Source organism: Bos grunniens, chromosome 7 (assembly GCF_055505025.1).
Source record: "Bos grunniens cultivar Pamir isolate PY7600 chromosome 7, Bosgru_T2T1.0, whole genome shotgun sequence".
Lineage (NCBI taxonomy): Eukaryota > Metazoa > Chordata > Mammalia > Artiodactyla > Bovidae > Bos > Bos grunniens.
In genome coordinates this window covers 43,831,758-43,848,624 of record NC_141171.1, presented here as the reverse complement: position 1 = coordinate 43,848,624, position 16,867 = coordinate 43,831,758, and the positions used below count along the sequence as shown (strand labels likewise).

Here is a 16,867-nt window from a genome sequence, read left to right as displayed (position 1 = left end):
CTTGTCTACTCCCTCTTTCTGGCCTGGTCCAGGCCAGCAGGAGACTCACATGGGCAGCTTGTCTCTCCTCCCCTGTCTCAGTCTGGCCTCTCCCAAAAGCAGAGCCTGAAGCAAGGGTTTAGTGCAGTGAGTTGATTTGAAGAGCAGGAGCGATGGGCCCAGGAGGATGAGTCAGGGCAGGACTTGGAAGCCACTATGGGCCCTTGAAGAAAGGGGTAGATGGTTCCCCAGAGCTGCCTGTCCACGGGGAGGATGGGGAGTGTGTGGACCCCTGGCCTCAACCCCTCATTAGCTGGGGCCTCCACCCTGGATGCTCATTGTCTGTACGTGCAACTTGGAATGTCTCCCACACGTGGTCTGACTGCAGCTTGGAGAGTGATGAAGTATTGCTGGGACAGGAAGGGTGTGGGGTGGGAGTCTCTGAGGGGCTCACTGCCTACCCCAGAGCAAAGCAGAGCCTGGACTCAGTCACTCCAACCTCTCCCCTTTGACCTGTGACACTAAGATACATGTCCGCACCCAGAGTGGGGGAGTGGACAGAGTCAGAGAGGGGATATCCAGAGGAGGAGATGGAGCTGAAGACACCAGTGGGTGCTCCCTGTCGTGATGCTCAGGACCAGCCAAGGCCCTGGGTCAGGAGCAGTAAGGATAGCCACAGCCAGGGCAGGGGACACAATATGTCTGGGCCATCTGAAGCTCACAGAACCAGATGCTGGCTGAGAGTTGGACTCAGAGGACAGTCCAGCCTCTTCCTGACAATAAGAAGTCTTCTAGAACTAAATTGGATCACATCTAAAAGCCTGCTAGTGGGCCTCCATGGCTCTCCCACACACCCACACACACACCCTGGTCCAGTCACGCTGGCCTCTCTGTCGGTCTGAGATCCCACACCAAGCTCATCCCACCTCAGCGCCTTCGCACACACCATTCTCTCAGCCTAAAGCTCTCCCTGCCCCCTGGTCTTCATCCAGTAACTCCTTCTCATCTTCTGAGTTCCAAGCAAGGGCCCCCCCACACCCCAAGAGCCCCGTTGTGGTTCCCACACAACCTGAAATCATGCTGTTTCCTTTGTGGTTTGCTGGGTTTTCCCCCAAGGACCAGGGGCTCCGGTAGAAACATGTTGTGGTTTTCCTTGCTGTGTTCCCTGCAGGTGCTGACCCTCTCCCTGGGGAGGCCTTGGGCGAGTTCAGACCTTCCCCCCGAGCTGCCCCGACCCCACCTGCTGGGTGGGCACCCTCAGTGTCCCAAATACGTGCTGCTCACCCCGGGCGTAGGCCCTTCCCACCATGTCCTCAGCTGGATGCCGTCTCAACCTCTGTTCAGGGACATTGATCAACTCCGGCTGCAAGCAGAGTGCTGTGTGAGCATCAGAAGCAGCCAAATTTCCACAAGAATAATTCATATTTTATCTGCTTGGGCCTTTTGAGCAATTATGAAAGAAACAGCTCAGTGTCATGTGGGCTCCTGGATGTGATCCTCGAACAGAAAAAAGAAATTAGTTGGAAAAAAAAATAGAAGGAATCCAAATAACATTTGGAGTTTAGTCAGTCGTTATAGTAATTACTAATATTATTAATTAGAAATGGTGATATTCCAATGTCACTTCCTCAGACATCACAATAGTCATTGTTTCCTGTGGCTGTTGTAATGAGTTACAAACTTGTTGGCTTAAGAAAGCACACATGGGGCTTCCCTGGTGGCTCAGTGGTGAAGAATCCACCTGCCAATGCAGGAGACATGGGTTCGGTCTCTGGTCCGGGAAGATCCCACGTACCACAGAGCGACGGGGCGCTATGGGGCCCAGTGCATCACAACTGTTGAGCCTGTGCTCCAGAGCCTGGGACTGCAACTGGTGAAGCCTGAGGGTCCTGCAGCCTGTGCTCTGCAATGAGAGAAGCCCACACACCACAACTAGAGAGAAGCTCCCATTCGCCACAACTAGAGAAAAGCCTGAGCAGCAAGGAAGACCAGCACAGCCATGATAAATAAATAAATATAAAAGAAAGCACACATATATTATCTCATGTCCTGGAGCTCAGGCATGGGCAGGGCTGGTCCCTCTGGAGGCTGTCGGGGAACACTAGGTCCCCCCTTTTCCAGCTTCTAAAGGCACCACATCCCTGGCTTGTGGCCCCTCCCTCCATCCTCACAGCCAGCAGCACAGCATCTCCCATCTCTCTGCCTCTGAGCCTCTCCCTCCTTCTTATAAGGACCCTGTGATGCCACTGGGCCCTCCAGGGAATCCAAGGTCATCCCCATCTCAGGGGCATTAATCCCACCTGCAGGGTCCCCTCTGCCCTGTTACATGATCACAGGCCCCAGCACCAGGATGTGGACATCCTAAGGGGTGGGGTGGGGATTATACTACTGATGACAAAGGATAGACAGAACTGATAGTAATATTTTTGTAACTTTCTGTAAATCTAAAATTATTCCAAAATAAAATTTCTCTTTAGGGACTTCCCTGGCAGTCCAGTGCTTAGGACTCTGTGCTTTCACTGCAGGGGGTGCAGGTTCAATCCCTGGTCAGGTTAGTAAGACCCCATAATCGGCATAGTGTGGCCAAAATTTTTTTAAAGTTCTCTTTAAAAAATAATTAAAAGGTGACAAGAAATTAAAACCTCAAAGGCAGTGAGTAACTCAGAGTCACCTCTAACCTCCACCCCCAGATCATCGTGGGTGACCATGAGGGTTTACTCCTGTCCCCTTCCTATCTGAGTTAAGGCTAACATAGATACTTCTATATAACTGCCATTGGATCCTGCATAACTTTTCTAACTTTCTTACCTAATGCTTCTTGCTGTTTCTGTGTAACTTTCCCATGCTCCTAGCCCCCAGGCGCTGTGAGGCCCCTGTCCCCCACCTCCCCGGCTTCCTGTTCACCCCATTACACAGGCCTCCTCAGTGGGCCTGGTCCTCACCCGGCTTCTCTGGCCCCTCAGCCTTTGCACGTGCTGTTCTGCCAGCCAGGAGCACCCTCTCTCTCACACCCTCCTCTGTTCAGTTCCTCCTCATTCTCCAGGTCCTGCCTCCAGCATCCCCTGGCTCAAGAGTGTCCCCCCACCCCACTGCCTCAAAAGGAGCTCAGGAAGAACTCCCCTGGTGGTCCAGTGATTAAGAATCCAGGCTTCTTATATGACTCAGGGAGCTCAACCCTGTGCTCTGGGACAACGCAGAGGAGTGGGAAGGGGTAGGAAGGGGTGGGAGGGAGGTTCAAGAGGAAGGGGACATATGTATACTATGTGATTCATGTTGATGTATGGCTGAAACAAACACAATATTGTAAAGCAATTATCCTTCAATTAAAATAAAATAATTAAATTAAACAAACAATGAATCTAGGCTTCCACTGCAGGGGGCCTGGGTTCTGAGAACTAAGATCCCGCTTGCCTTGCTGTGCAGCCAAAAATTAAATTAGGGACTTCCCCGGTGGCACAGTGGATAAGAATCCACCTGCCAATGCAGGGGACAAGGGTTTGACCCCTGGTCTGAGAAGATTTCTCATGCCTCAGAGCACCTGATCCCACATGCCACAACTACTGAAGCCTGAGCGCCTGTGCTCTGCAAAAAGAGAAGCTAGTGTAACGAGCGGAGAAGGCAATGGCACCCCACTCCAGTACTCTCGCCTGGAAAATCCCATTGATGGAGGAGGAGCCTGGTAGGCTGCAGTCCATGGGGTCGCTAAGAGTCGGACACGACTGAGCGACTTCACTTTCCCTTTTCACCTTCATGCATTGGAGAAGGAAATGGCAACCCACTCCAGTATTCTTGCCTGGAGAATCCCAGGGACAGGGGAGCCTGGTGGGCTGCCGTCTATGGGGTCGCACAGAGTTGGACACGACTGAAGTGACTTAGCAGCAGCAGCAGCAGTGTAACGAGAAGCCTATACACCGCAACTGGAAAGTAGCCCCCGCTCTCCCCAACTAGAGAAAGCCCACGTGCAGCAACAAAGACCCGCTGCAGCCAAAAATAAATAAAGCAGTGTGTACATGTCAAGAAAATAGTTTGTGTTAAAAAAAAAAAGAAAAAATTAAAAAAGGAGCTCAGGACACCCATTCAGATATGAGTGTGAAGTCATCCCTCGCCCTCCAAGTCTTGCTGTGTGTGACTGTTCCCCTCTGCTCCCCAGAGTCCTGACCCATGAGGTGGGGTGAGGATTTCTCTCATGGGGGCTGTGGGGGATGTCACATCAGATATGGAGGCCTTCAAGGCAGTGGTGACCTGTAGATGTGAACTACTCCATCACAGGGTCAGTGACCTAAGAAACAGGACTCATCTGGGGAGTGAAGGTGATAGAAAAGATGCTGTTCTCTATTAGTGGGGACCCCTTGATGAGAAGTCACAGAAACTCAAAATTGCTCAAGTGAAACATAATGGATGGCTTCAGGTGTGGCTTTATTCAGGGACTCAAACAACTGTCTCAGAAGTCCAGCCCTTTCTGCTTCTGGCCTCTGTTGGCATCTCTCTAGGACAGAGAAGCAGTACCATCCCAGCTCACATGGGCCACCCTTGCCATGGTGGGGCCCCAATCCTGCTCCACTCATGGCCAGGAACAGCTGGGCAGCTTCAGAGACCCAAGTTCTGGGGCGGGATGACAGGACCCCTCCCACCTAGTCTACACAGGAGGCTGGAGGGTCCTGTGGACCACGTGGCCAGGCCTGAGGGATCACGGGAGGCTGCAGAGTGTTGGGGAGGGAGTTTGGGAAGTTCAAGCTTGTGAGGCCACAGAGGGAGCCTGGCTGATCCACATCCGTCAGGACCCATGTTGACTGGGCCTGATCCTGTCCAAGCCCAGCTTCAAGGATGGGGTTCAGAGTAGAGTTCAGTGTTGGGAGACCCCATAACCCCTGGGCCTAGGTCTGGGCCAGTGCATGAGTTGGGGGTAGTGAGATGCCACCGCACCTGGAGCCGCCAAACCTCAAACCCACACCTCCCCTGCAGCAGGTGTTGTGAGTTGAGCTCAGCCTTCCCCTCCGGGAATCAGCTGAACCCAGCTGAGTTTCATCCCGGCTGGGGATGCGAGGCTGGAAACCTGGGGGGCAGCAAAGGCTGGGGGGCATGGGCAGGCACATGACTCCACACCTTCACCCCAGTCATATCTCGCCAGCCCTCAAGCGCTTATGTCCTCATGCCAGGCACAGACTTACTGTCTACGCTCCCTGGAGGACCCAGTAAGCGCTGTGTGTTGTCCTTGCAGGACACAGGGCTGCTGTATGCTCTTTCTACAGGACTCAGTGTCTGCTGTATACATTCACTGCAGAATACAATGCCTGCCATAGACACTGTACTCAGTGCCTGCTGTGTGCACTCCTTGCAGTGTGCAATGACTTTTTTTTTTTTTTGCAATGACTTTTGTATACATTTTTTTGCAGGCTACATGGACTGTTGCATACACTCCTTGGGATGTTCTGCTGCTGCTGCTGCTAAGTCGCTTCAGTCGTGTCCGACTGTGCGATCCCATAGACGGCAGCCCACCAGGCTCCCCTGTCCCTGGGATTCTCCAGGCAAGAACACTGGAGTGGGTTGCCATTTCCTTCTCCAATGCATGGAAGTGAAAAGTGAAAGTGAAGTCACTCAGTCGTGTCCAAGTCTTTGAGACCCCATGGACTGCAGCCCACCAGGCTCCTCCATCCATGGGATTTTCCAGGCAAGAGTACTGGAGTGGGGTGCCATCGCCTTCTCCATTGGGACATTCAGTGTCTACTAAATGCATTCCTTGCAGGTTGCAGTATCTACTGTATATGCTCCCTGCAGGACAAAGGGCCTACTGGATGCGTGTCTCTAGGATGCAGTGACTGCTGTGTATATCCCCTCCAAAGCCTAATGCCTGCTGTATATGCTCCCTGCAGAACACAGTGCCTGCTGTATGCACTCTGCTGGGCACAATGCTTGGAATATGCAGTCCTCGAAGCCTTCTGTATACCTTCCAGCAGGCACACTGTCTCCACCCCCTGGGGCTTGGGGCCTGAGGCACATGGTAGAGGAATGAGTTTGTCCACTTGGTGGCACTCCTGGTCAAGCCTGATTTCTTTCTGACATGGCCCAGGCCCCAGGTCCCAGCTTTGCACACAGTAGGTGCTCTGCAGAGGGCACCTGTCCTCACCACCACCCCTCTCCTCCTGCCACCCTCTCGAGCCCTGACCCACCAGGCTCAGCCTTGTCAAGGTCACTGCCTCCATCGATGCTGATCCACCAGCCACTGGTCCAGCTCCATCCTTAGCTCACTCACACAGGTTACTCCCGCCTCCTAGACGCCCATTCTCTGAAGACCTCAGGGGACCCCAGTCTTCGTTCTGTCCACACACACACCCCATGACCTCATCCACCACTCTCACCACCACTGTGTGCAGTGGATGCTCATGTGTCCATCTCTGGCCAGATGTGACTCCCAGCCTCTCTGTGCCTTATGCCTAGATCCATCCCCAGCTGACCTCTGAACTTGCCACCCCCATCCCTCAGGGAAGAGGGCCCCTCCCTGGCTGCTCATGCCAGGCTCCTGCCTGCCTCCTCCCATCCAGTCCTCCTGGGATCTGTCACACAGCCTGCAGACTACTCCCAGACTGCTGGGAACCATCCAGTGCTGTCCCTTCCCCCACCCCAGCCCTTGTCCCCACCATGCCTGCCGCTGCCTCCCCACTGCTTTCTGGAGCCCCCTCCTGCCCCCAGAATGCCAGAGACAGGTGTTCCCAAACCAGAGCGCCCCCCACCTCCCATGGCTGCCACCCCCCTAACCCTAACCCCTCTCTGACCACACCTCCACCCCAACCCTGGCTATTTGTTCCAACCACACCAACTTCCCTATGGTATCTTATTCTCTATTCCAGACTCAGGACCTTTGCATATGCTGTTCCAGGTGCCCTTCTGCCACCTCCCTGTGGCAATCACCTTCTAGGGAAGGGCCTTCTTGACCCCCAACCCCATCTGCAGTGAGCTTGGGCTATTTTTTCAGAGCCTCTAGGTCAGAAGGTGGCCTTACACCCTTCTAGGGGATGCCTACCTCACTAGCCTAATTGGTGGGGTTGTTTCCAGGTGCAGCAGCACATGTGTGTGATCAGTCTTCAGTCATGTCTGACTCTTGTTGACTCCATGGACTGTAGCCCTCCAGACTCTTCTGTCAATGGGATTCTCCAGCCAAGAATACTAGAGTGGGTTCGCCATGCCCTCCTCCAGGGAATCTTCCCAACCCAGGGATCCAACCAGAGTCTCCTGTATTGCAGGCAGATTCTTTACCGCTGAACCACGCAGGAAGCCCTCAGTGGCACACAGTAAGTGCTCAATAAGTTCTGGACAAATAAATGGCATTGGACAGCCCTGTTTTGAGCTGCTCCAGGCTGGAGAACAGAGCGGGACCTGCAATGCGCCCTCCCTGTGGTCTGGGCTGGGAGACCCCACAGCGGGCTCCCCGGAGAAGGCGGCACTCAAGCTGAGCCCGGGCCGAGCCCATGAAGAAGAAGGGCCGTCCTCCCTTCGCCCACTTGGTGACCCAGTATCCTCAAGCCGCTCGCCAGGGGGCATCCCGGGGCGACGGGGAGGAGCCAGGGGGAGGGGGTGAGTGGAGGGCGCCTGCGGCGTCCCTGTCAGGGCGGGAGATGAAGGGTACGCAGATGCTAAACCAGGAAAGGGTGGGATGGTGGGGAGCCCTGGGGTAACCCTGTCCTTGCCGGTCGGCACAAAATATCGCGGTGGAGACAGGTCCCGGCGGGCCCCATTGCTTGGCTGGGGAACCTGAGGTCGAGGAGGGCGCGGCCGCAGCCACATGAGAAGGGGACCTCCTCAACCAGGGCTAGCGTCGAAGCCACGGCTCGCCGCCCGAGGCCGTGCAAAGAGGGCGGGAGGCGGGGTGGGGCGCGTCCTCTGGTGACAGCAGCGCCCGGGAATGCGCCAGGCTGGGAAGGGGCTCTCCGCCCCCCACGCCCGGCCCCTGAGGCCGAGCTTCTCCCCAGTGCTCTGGGGCCCTGCGCTGGGGGTGGTCGGGACCTGGGGCGGGAACCCCGCAACCGCAACCCCGAGTGACCTTGAGGGAGGGGTAGGGAGAGTGATTTGGGGAGGGGTAGTGGCCGCGAAAAGGAACCTTCGGGGCGACGCGATCTGGGCGTCGGTGGAGACAGGGCAGCACCCTCCAGGAGCCACAGCAGGGCGCTCTCGGTGTGCGCACATTCCCTGGCCCTGAGCGCTGCGCCCGGAATAGCAGCCCCGAGGTGGGGGTCAGTTCCCGCGTGGCTCCCCTTCCCTGGGCTTCCCAAGGTCACCGGGACCCGGACGGTCGGACACCAGGCCGCAGTCCCGGGGCGGGGGGCGGGGCGCCGCTCGTGCAGGGCAGTCCCCTGCCGCAGATCCGTGCCCAGGCGCGCTACGGCCGCGCGGGGGCGCACGGCGCCACCGCCCCTCCGGACCCCGGCCGGGGCGCGCCCTGGGAGGCCGGGTGGGAGGGGCCGAGCCCGGCTCCCCCCGCCCCTCCTCACGGGCCCCGCCGCTTCCGCTCGCCCAGGGGCCGCCCGGGGAGCCAGGACGAGCCGCCTGGGCTCTGCGTAGCCGGTAAGTCCCTCTTTCTATCCCCCCACTATCGCGGCCAGCGTCTTCTCCCCAACCCAAAGCTGGGGTTGAGGGGTGAGGCAACCATCCATAGGGTGGGAGGAAGCCCATCCCCACTTCCTCCTGGGGAAACTGAGGCCCGGAGGCGTGGCCGCCCTGAGATTGTACCCACCGTGCGGCTCCTCGGGTAGGGAACCCTGGAGAGTGGGAACGGTGGTCCTTCTGGCCCCTCATGTTGCATCACCTAGACACCCCCCACCGCAACAAGCCAGTGCTAAATAGGGAGCAGTTGTCAGAAGGGCCAGCCCCCTTCCCTCCGTCTGCTCCCCAGCCGGGTCTTTTTCCTGCTGCCTAAGCCAGCCAGGGCTGGCGTTTAGAGATGCAGCGAGTCACACGGCTCTGATCAGACGGGGTCCCACCCCGGGGTTGCCCCCCACCCACCCAGTTCCTCAGTGTTTCTGAGCCAGGAGAATCGGATAACCAGAGAAACAGGGACTCGGGGGGTCTAGTGAGCCGGCCTGCCCCCACTCAGCGCCAGGACCTCCAGGCTGCAGGCCTCCAACGTCCTGTGTGACCTCTGGGCACTGCTGGCTGCCGGGTGCCATGGCCCTGGCCCGAGAAAGGACTCACTAGGTGGCTGCTTCCCTCCCCCTTCCTCATCCAGTGCTGTGGTCACGTGGAGGGTGGGGATGACAAGTGACTCCATCCTTCCCTGACAAATGAGGAAACTGAGACCCAAGGAGGCAAAGTCTCTCTGCCACCCCCTCCCCTACTCCCACACAGCTGCCTCCCTCTTCCCTCCATCATCCTTACTGGTGGCCCCTTTCCCTCTTGCAGGCGGCTTGGGGGCTCCATCCCACACTCTCCGCACATAGGCCATGAGGCACCCACTGGACCAGGGCCAGGTCACTCCTCCCTGCCCCTCACCCCATCCAGGAGCTCCCTGCTGTCCCACATCTGGGAGCTGAGGGAACCCTGGAGGCTGAAGGCCTGCCTGTGAGGGGGTGCCTCTGCCAGGCACCAGCCCCAGCTCCCACCAGCCACACCCTCTGCAAGGTCTCATAGAATACTGGACAGAACCCAGCTGGTCCCCATTGCACAGATGGGGAAACTGAGGCCAGAGAAAGAGGAGCACCTGGCCCCTTGCCATACCAGAAGGTAGGCGCAAAGATGGTGGGGAGAGTGGGGAAGGACCTAGGACCCTAGAGAGACCCGTGCACATCCCTGGAATGAATGATTCCTTCCATGATGAGACACTAAATAAGCACCTACTGTGTGCATCATGACAGTAAACAACCAATAATAATAATTTTTACATTTTCCTTCTCCATACCAGGCTCTGTGCCTCCCATTTTTCTCACCTAATCTGACGGAGCCCTTAAAACTTTCCTATTAGGTGGGCTGTATTATGACTTCATTTTTCAGAGATGAGAAGGGAAATTCAGAGAGGTTGAGTTACTATCTGAAATCACACAGCCAGTCGGGACAGAGCTGGGGTTCAACCCCTGGCTTGCTGGCACCCCCACTGCCGTGCACCCTCTGCCCCCCTAGACCCCGCTCCCTCTGGAACCTCTTGCTCCTGCTGTGGACCTTCCTGAATTGTGGTTTGGGGGGCAACGCTCAGGTAAAAGGGGACATAGGCCCGGGGGCAGCAGGGATGGGGACCTGGCTGCGGCATGGGGTTAGCCAGCCTCCCCTCCAGGCTGACTGTGACTCTCTCTCCCCAAGTAGGGTCCGGGTGAGTGGACGCCATGGGGTTCCTGGAGTCGCTGTTCCAGCTCTTGCGGGCGAGGGCTCTCAGTGCGCAGCCGGAGATGTATCCGGTGAGGAGGCTGCCCAGTAGAATGGGAGGGGGTCCCTGCCCCTCCTCTCCTGCCAGCCCAGCCCAGCCCCTGGCCGCACCCTTGGCCTGCCCACACATGCTGTGACTTTTAATCCCACTGATCCAGCTGGAATGTGGGTGGGGTTGGCAAGGGTAGACTGATGGGCAGGCTGATTTTGGGGAAGGGGTTCCCAGAGGTGCTGACAACAGTCTGGCCCCCTTGCTCCTCATAGGTTTCCAAGGGAAGAGCTGTGCTGGGGGGACACCCATGAGTACCGCCTCTGCCAGCAGCCCGTATGTTCTACCCCACCCATCTCTTAAACTCAGTTCTCCCAGAAGCCCTCCTGCTTCCCTGCTCAAGCCCCCAAATATGCTTAGCACCATACCAGGTGCTCTTGGGGCTGTCCCAGCCTCTGCTGCACCCATCTCTGTCCCCAGGACTGTCCTCCAGGGGCCATGCCCTTTCGAGACCTCCAATGTGCCCTCTACAATGGCCACCCTGTCCTAGGCACCCAGAAGACCTACCAGTGGGTGCCCTTCTATGGTGGTGAGTAGCCCAGCCTCCTGTTAGTCCAGAGGGAACAACTCAAAACTGGCCAGGAAAAGTTGGCTTCTAAAAAGGAAGAGGAACTTGGAGGGTTGCAAGAAGGGGGCATTAGCACTGGGGCTTTGAAGGATATGTAGGAGTTGGTGAAGTGAAGCAGAGAAAGCATGTGGAGTTGTGAAGCAGGGGCAGGAGGAGGAAGAGTCTATCCTGCATAGGGTTGAACACCAAGCTGAGGATTTACTGGGAGTTGTATCCAGAGGCCAAGAGTTCTCAAACTTATACCAGTAGCAGGAAATGTTGTTGAGCTGAAAATAGCGAGTTATATAACTGTGTGCCCAGGGCAGCGTGCCTCCAGATTTAAGGGAAACAGGCAGCTTCAGACGCCACGGTGGGGGTAGACACAGATAAGAAAATCCTGGAATGGAGAAAGTTCCAACCGTCAACTCATGTTTTTTTTTTTTTTTTTCCTTCACCCTAAGAATTGGAGGAAATTTGCCATGATCTCACTCCCACAGAGGCCCGCCAGGGCCAGCTTAGGCTCTATTCCAGCAGGGTCTGCCAGCCAGCCTCAGGAAGTTGGGAGATGGAGGGAGTTTGAGCGGGGGTGGGGTGAGGGAGCAGGAATCAGGGCTGTGAGCCTGTGGGTGTGATCAGACTATCCATTGTGCCCCGCTGCCAGGCAGAGGGGGAAACAGAGTCCCAAGGAGGGACAGCAACATATTCAGGATATGCAGGGCTCAGCACTTAACAAATACTTTTTATTGAGCACCTGCCGGGTGTAGGGTCCAACTGCTGAGTAAGTTCTGCCCACCACTCTACCCAGAGCCTAGAACATTGTCTGGGAAATGTGCTTGATGACTGTTTGTGGAATGAACATATGAAAGAATGAGTGAAGAATAGGTAATGACGTTAATATTGTGTGTGCATGCTCAGTCGTGTCCAACTCTTTGCAACTCCATGGACTGTAGCCCGCCAGGCTCCTCTGTCCATGGAATTTTCCAGGCAAGAATACTGGAGTGGGTTGCCATTTCCTTCTCCGGATGACGTTAATAATGGGTCCCTAGTATTAAGACTTAACATGAATGAATGAATGAACGAACGAATGAATACATTCTGGCCCAGTATACGAGTCTGGGACAATCCCAGGGAACGGGAAGCAGAAATGCCTAAGGTCCAGTCCATGCTCTGCCTCAGCCTCCATGTGTGGCTTTGGCTGAATCTCTGAGCCTCATATGCCCAAGGGAATGGCTGCCTGGGGAAGACTGGCAAGGAGGGAGCTGGAATTCAAATATAAATCCCCCCACATTCCACCGACTTCTCCCATCCCCAGCACCCAACCACTGCGACCTCAACTGCCTAGCGGTGGGGCACGACTTCTATCACAGCTTCGGTCGCGTACTGGACGGTACCCCCTGCAGTCCGGGCGCCCAAGATCTCTGTGTGGCTGGCCGCTGCCTTGTGAGGATTCCAGGCCCCGCCCCGCCCCCTAAACTCCACCCCGCCTCTTCCCTCCATACCTCGCCCCCAAACCCCATTTATTTAGTTCCTGGTCCTGCTCTCTTCCCTAGGCCGCGCCCCTTATCAAGTCCACTCCCTCCCCTGTCCCATCTATCACTAGACTCCATCCCCAGCCTCCTCCCACGAGGACCTGCCCCCAAGGTTGCATCCTTTTAGGTCTTGATTCGGCCCTCTTCCAGGGTCCCGCCCCTTCGTTGGCCTAGGCGGGCGGGGACCGTCTGACGGCGCGCGTGTCCACCCCACCCCTTTAGAGTGCCGGCTGTGACGGTTTGCTGGGCTCCGACGCCCGCGAAGACCGCTGCGGCCGCTGCGGCGGCGCCAACGACTCGTGCCTCTTCGTGCAGCGCGTGTTCCGCGACGCCGGTGACCGTCTGCCCCGTCCTCGAGTTCTCCCAGAGCCCTTTAAGATGTCCGCGCTGATTGGACAGTCTCCGGGCCAGCCCCCCCCCCCGTCATTCTGATTGGTCTTTGCCAGATTATCCCGCCCTTCCCTGAACAGACGTGGGTTTAACTCTTTTGCTGCCTCACTTAAAAGGTGGTAATAATCGTTAACTCCAATCCATCGATCAGTACTGGTCTTCGGAGGACCAGAGCCTTGGCTAATCTCCTTACCGCAGCATCTCACTTAATCCTCAAACCAGCCTTCAAATACACCCTAGCTGCTCCCCAACACCTTCCTTCCCTCCCGCCCAGGTGCCTTCGCTGGGTACTGGAACGTGACCCTGATCCCCGAGGGCGCCAGACACATCCGCGCCGCCCACCGGAGCCGGAACCACCTGGGTATCGCAGGGTCCGAGGGAGGAGGCGCCCCGCTGGCCGCCTGAATCCCCCGGGGAGGGAGATGGCAGGGTCGGGGAGATGGGCAAGGCCATTTCCAGGGAGCCCGGGCTGACCCTTCCCTTGCAGCGCTGATGGGGGGCGACGGGCGCTACGTGCTCAACGGGAACTGGGCGGTCAGCCCGGCCGGGACCTACGAGGCAGCGGGCACCCGCGTGGTCTACACCCGCGCCACAGGGCCGGAGGAGACGCTGCGCGCCGCCGGTCCCACCTCCCAAGATCTGCTCTTGCAGGTGGGGGCGGGCCTGAGAGGGTAGCTGGGCGTTGGGGTGGGGTCAAAGAATCTGGGAGGGGAGCAGGGGTCAGAGGGGGAAGGCTGGGGACTACCGGTCAGAGGGAGGAGGCAGGGTAGAGTGTGCGTGGCGGGGAGTGGCCGGCCACTCCCCGGTCCGAGGCAGTGCCCTAGTGTGTAACACTCTCCCCGCCCCGCCTCCGCCCCAGGTCCTCCTGCAGGAGCCCAACCCAGGCATTGAATTCGAGTTCTGGCTCCCTCGGGAGCGCTATGGCCCCTTCCAGGCGCAGGCTCAGGTCTTGGGCTGGTCCCCGCGGCAGCCTCAGCCTCGAGAGGTAGAACCTCAGCCCCTTGAGTCCCCCACTGTCATCCCTCCACGGACCCCGATACCCACTCCAGGTGAGCTGGGGACAGCCTGGGTGGGGGGCCAGCAGGGGCAAGGCCCGCACCCCTGACCGCACTGCCCCTGCAGAGCCCTGTCCACCCTGCCCTGACACCCGCGGTCGTGCCCACCGTTTACTCCACTATTGCGGCAGTGACTTCGGTGAGAGGTCCCTGACCCCATCCCTCACCTGGCCCCCAATTGACCTGAACTTGACCCCTGTCTTGCTGACCTGTAACTCTGGTCCAACTTTACCCTTCACTCCTTGACCTGACTACAACTTGACCCGTTGTGACCCTAATTTTGACTCCCTGATCTGATCCTTTGCCCTAATCTGACTCCTGACCCCTCATTGATCCCTAAGCTGATCTTGACCCCAGGCCACAGCTGACCACAGTCCCCAAGAGCCTCCATTGCCCCACCTGACCCCCAGTTCTGTCGTCTTGCAATGGGTGCATGGTTGGGACCCAGACCCTGTCCAGCAGGGCTCAGCATGGTCCCACCCACAGTGTTCCGGGCCCGTGTGCTGGGCCGCGTCCGCCAGGCTCAGGAGACTCGCTATGAGGTGCGTGTGCAGCTCATCTACAAGAATCGCTCTCCACTGCGGGCCCTGGAGTACGTGTGGGCGCCAAGCCGCTGCCCTTGCCCCCCGCTGGCCCTCCATCGGGACTACCTGCTGGCTGCGCGGCGCCTCATCAGCCCTGATGGCACCCAGGACCGGCTGCTGCTCCCCCATGCTGGCTACGCTCGGCTCTGGAGCCCTGCCGAGGACAGCCGAGTGCGCCTGGCTGCCCGGCACTGCCCTCTCTGAGCCCCCGGACTAGACCTTGGCCACACGTGGGTGACTAGTCTTAAAGTCAGCATATGTCTCCTCTTGCCATAGTTTCCAGGGAGCTAGGCACTGTTTGTCTTCCACCTGCAGCTCTATGACTCTCCCATCATCACACTCAGACACCTCTACATTCAGAGCCGCTCTCACCAGCAGGCCCACACGGGTGGGGACTCACTGAACAGACTTTTAATTCTGGTTTCCTCTCTCACCTTGGCTGCCAGGAAACCCATAGCTGTTCTACACTCAGAGACTTTGTGTCTGCTTTCATTCCCCTTGCTTCACACTCATGTGCTCAGAGACATTGTCACACACAAGCCTGGTCCCAGGAAAACATGCCTAAAGAGATGTTGTAATGGTTTTCCCTCTTGTCCTGCCTACCAGAAAGTTCATCACTGTTTAACCCCCGACACTCTCTCCTTTCACACTGCTACTTACACATGTACTCTCACATTTTCAGAGACACTATCACAAACAGGCATGACCCCCAGAAAACATGCCTACCCAGGCACTGTAACATACCAATGTCCCCTTTTGCCCTTGCCACCAGGAAGTTCACAGATAATCTTAACAGCTTCAGCAATTTGAGGGTGGGGTGGGCTTTCCTCCAGGCAACCCTGCTGTTCATCCCTTTTTTATTACTATTTAATTTTTACAAGAGCTGTTTAAAAAAAACCAAAAAACAAAAAACAAGCCCAATTACACACACTTGGCCGCAGACACTTTGGAATGCGCTGGTAATGAGATCCACAGTCATGCTCCCTGCTCACCCCCACACCCCCCCCACCAACCCCCGTGTGCACATGTGATCATGTGCCCTTTGTCCTTCCTCCTGGTCCAGCCTCCAACTCTCTCCAGCATGACTGATCCTGGGAGCATTGTGATGACAGGAAATAGATGATATGGGAAGGTGGGGGTTTCTTAGGTCCCAACCCCATCCCCATGCCCCTTGGGGCCACGCATTCATCTCAGGCCATTTCGAGGGGGGGACCCCTCCAGCAGAGTAGGCAGGTCAGTGCCCCACCTTCAGCCTGTGCCCTGTCCTGGTGTTCTGGATGTGGTCTCCTCATAGCTTCTAGAGCCAGGAGGGTAGGCCTAGGTCATGTGGATTGGAAGTGTCTGCGGGGTACCAGCAAACCTCTCCTTCTGCCTCTCCACCCTGAGTGGGGTGGCTCATGCCATCATTTGAGACAACCTGCTCATCTGTACTGTCTGTGGTTGTTTTCCTCTGGGCCGCAGGATGGTGGGAGTGTGCAAGGGGTGCAGGACATGCAGGTCTCAGTGGACTCAACCCTTGACCTTGTGGGTGACTCCGGTCAAGCCCTGCAGCTCTCTGGGCCTCAGTTTCCCCATCTGTGAGTACTCTTTCAGCCCCACTCAGCCCTGACCATGGGAAGCACACCCTTCGGGACTCCTGCCCTACCCCTTCGGTTCACTCGTGCGTTCCTCCAAAGACTATTTATTGAGCGCCTACTGTACGCCTGGGACCAGCAGCGCCTGGGGCAGCCCAGGCCTGGCCCAGTCTTCTGCAAAAAGTGATGAAGCCGGAGGATCTCAGGACCGCCCCCTCCCGCGAGGCCGAGCTGGTCGCAGCTCTGGAGGGAGGCGTGTGGCCCGCGCGCCCCCTGGTGGCAGGACGGGGAAGAAGGGATTCCGCGCTCCGGGTGTTACCTGCAGTCCCCAAGGGACCCCGAAAGGCCCAGATGGGCCCCTCTGCCTCACTACAGTGCGGGGATGGATCGGGGAAGTTGAGTCTCCGGCTTCCTCCGCCCCGGAGCTTTGTGGAGTAGCGCTGCCATCTACTCACCAGCTATCTGGACCGGTTGGCCAGGGCAAGGCGCCTGCCCCGGGGTGGATTGGGGGTGGGGGGAGAAAGACGCCAGTGCGGGGTTCACTATCAGACAGCATGGCCTGTGACCCCACCAGCCGCGACTTCCAGCAGCCGCTCCTTCAGGCGGCAACATTGTTTCCGGAAACGACCATGTAACCAGGGATCGATGGAGCCATTTAAAGACAGAACACATTGCAATTTTAGATACTCGAATTCAGCAACGTAGTTGAGGTCCAAACTAGCATTAGCACTTGCCCAGCAAAAGTTCCACACCGCTTTGACACTTTCTTTTTAAACATGAATAAAAAGGCCAGGTGGTTACATGCAACAAAGGAAA

The 16,867-nt window shown here is 57.3% G+C and overlaps 1 protein-coding gene across 33 annotated transcripts; it reads left to right on the top strand.

Moving 5' to 3' along the window:
* The first annotated feature begins 8,486 nt into the window (after positions 1–8,486).
* Positions 8,487–16,867, top strand: ADAMTSL5 (ADAMTS like 5). 33 transcript variants are annotated; one of them, XM_086411438.1, is made up of 13 exons: positions 8,487–8,535; positions 9,370–9,690; positions 10,084–10,156; positions 10,264–10,355; positions 10,588–10,648; positions 10,793–10,901; positions 12,232–12,359; positions 12,671–12,782; positions 13,113–13,199; positions 13,326–13,489; positions 13,698–13,887; positions 13,961–14,032; positions 14,380–16,867. In XM_086411438.1, exons 2-13 carry the CDS (start codon positions 9,635–9,637, stop codon positions 14,679–14,681), a joined length of 1,446 nt encoding a protein of 481 aa, XP_086267564.1. In that variant the 5' UTR covers positions 8,487–8,535; positions 9,370–9,634; the 3' UTR covers positions 14,682–16,867. The 33 variants fall into 33 exon arrangements, with proteins under 33 accessions (XP_086267564.1, XP_086267571.1, XP_086267562.1 ...); XM_086411445.1 differs by having other exon boundaries at positions 10,261–10,355; XM_086411436.1 differs by having other exon boundaries at positions 10,009–10,156.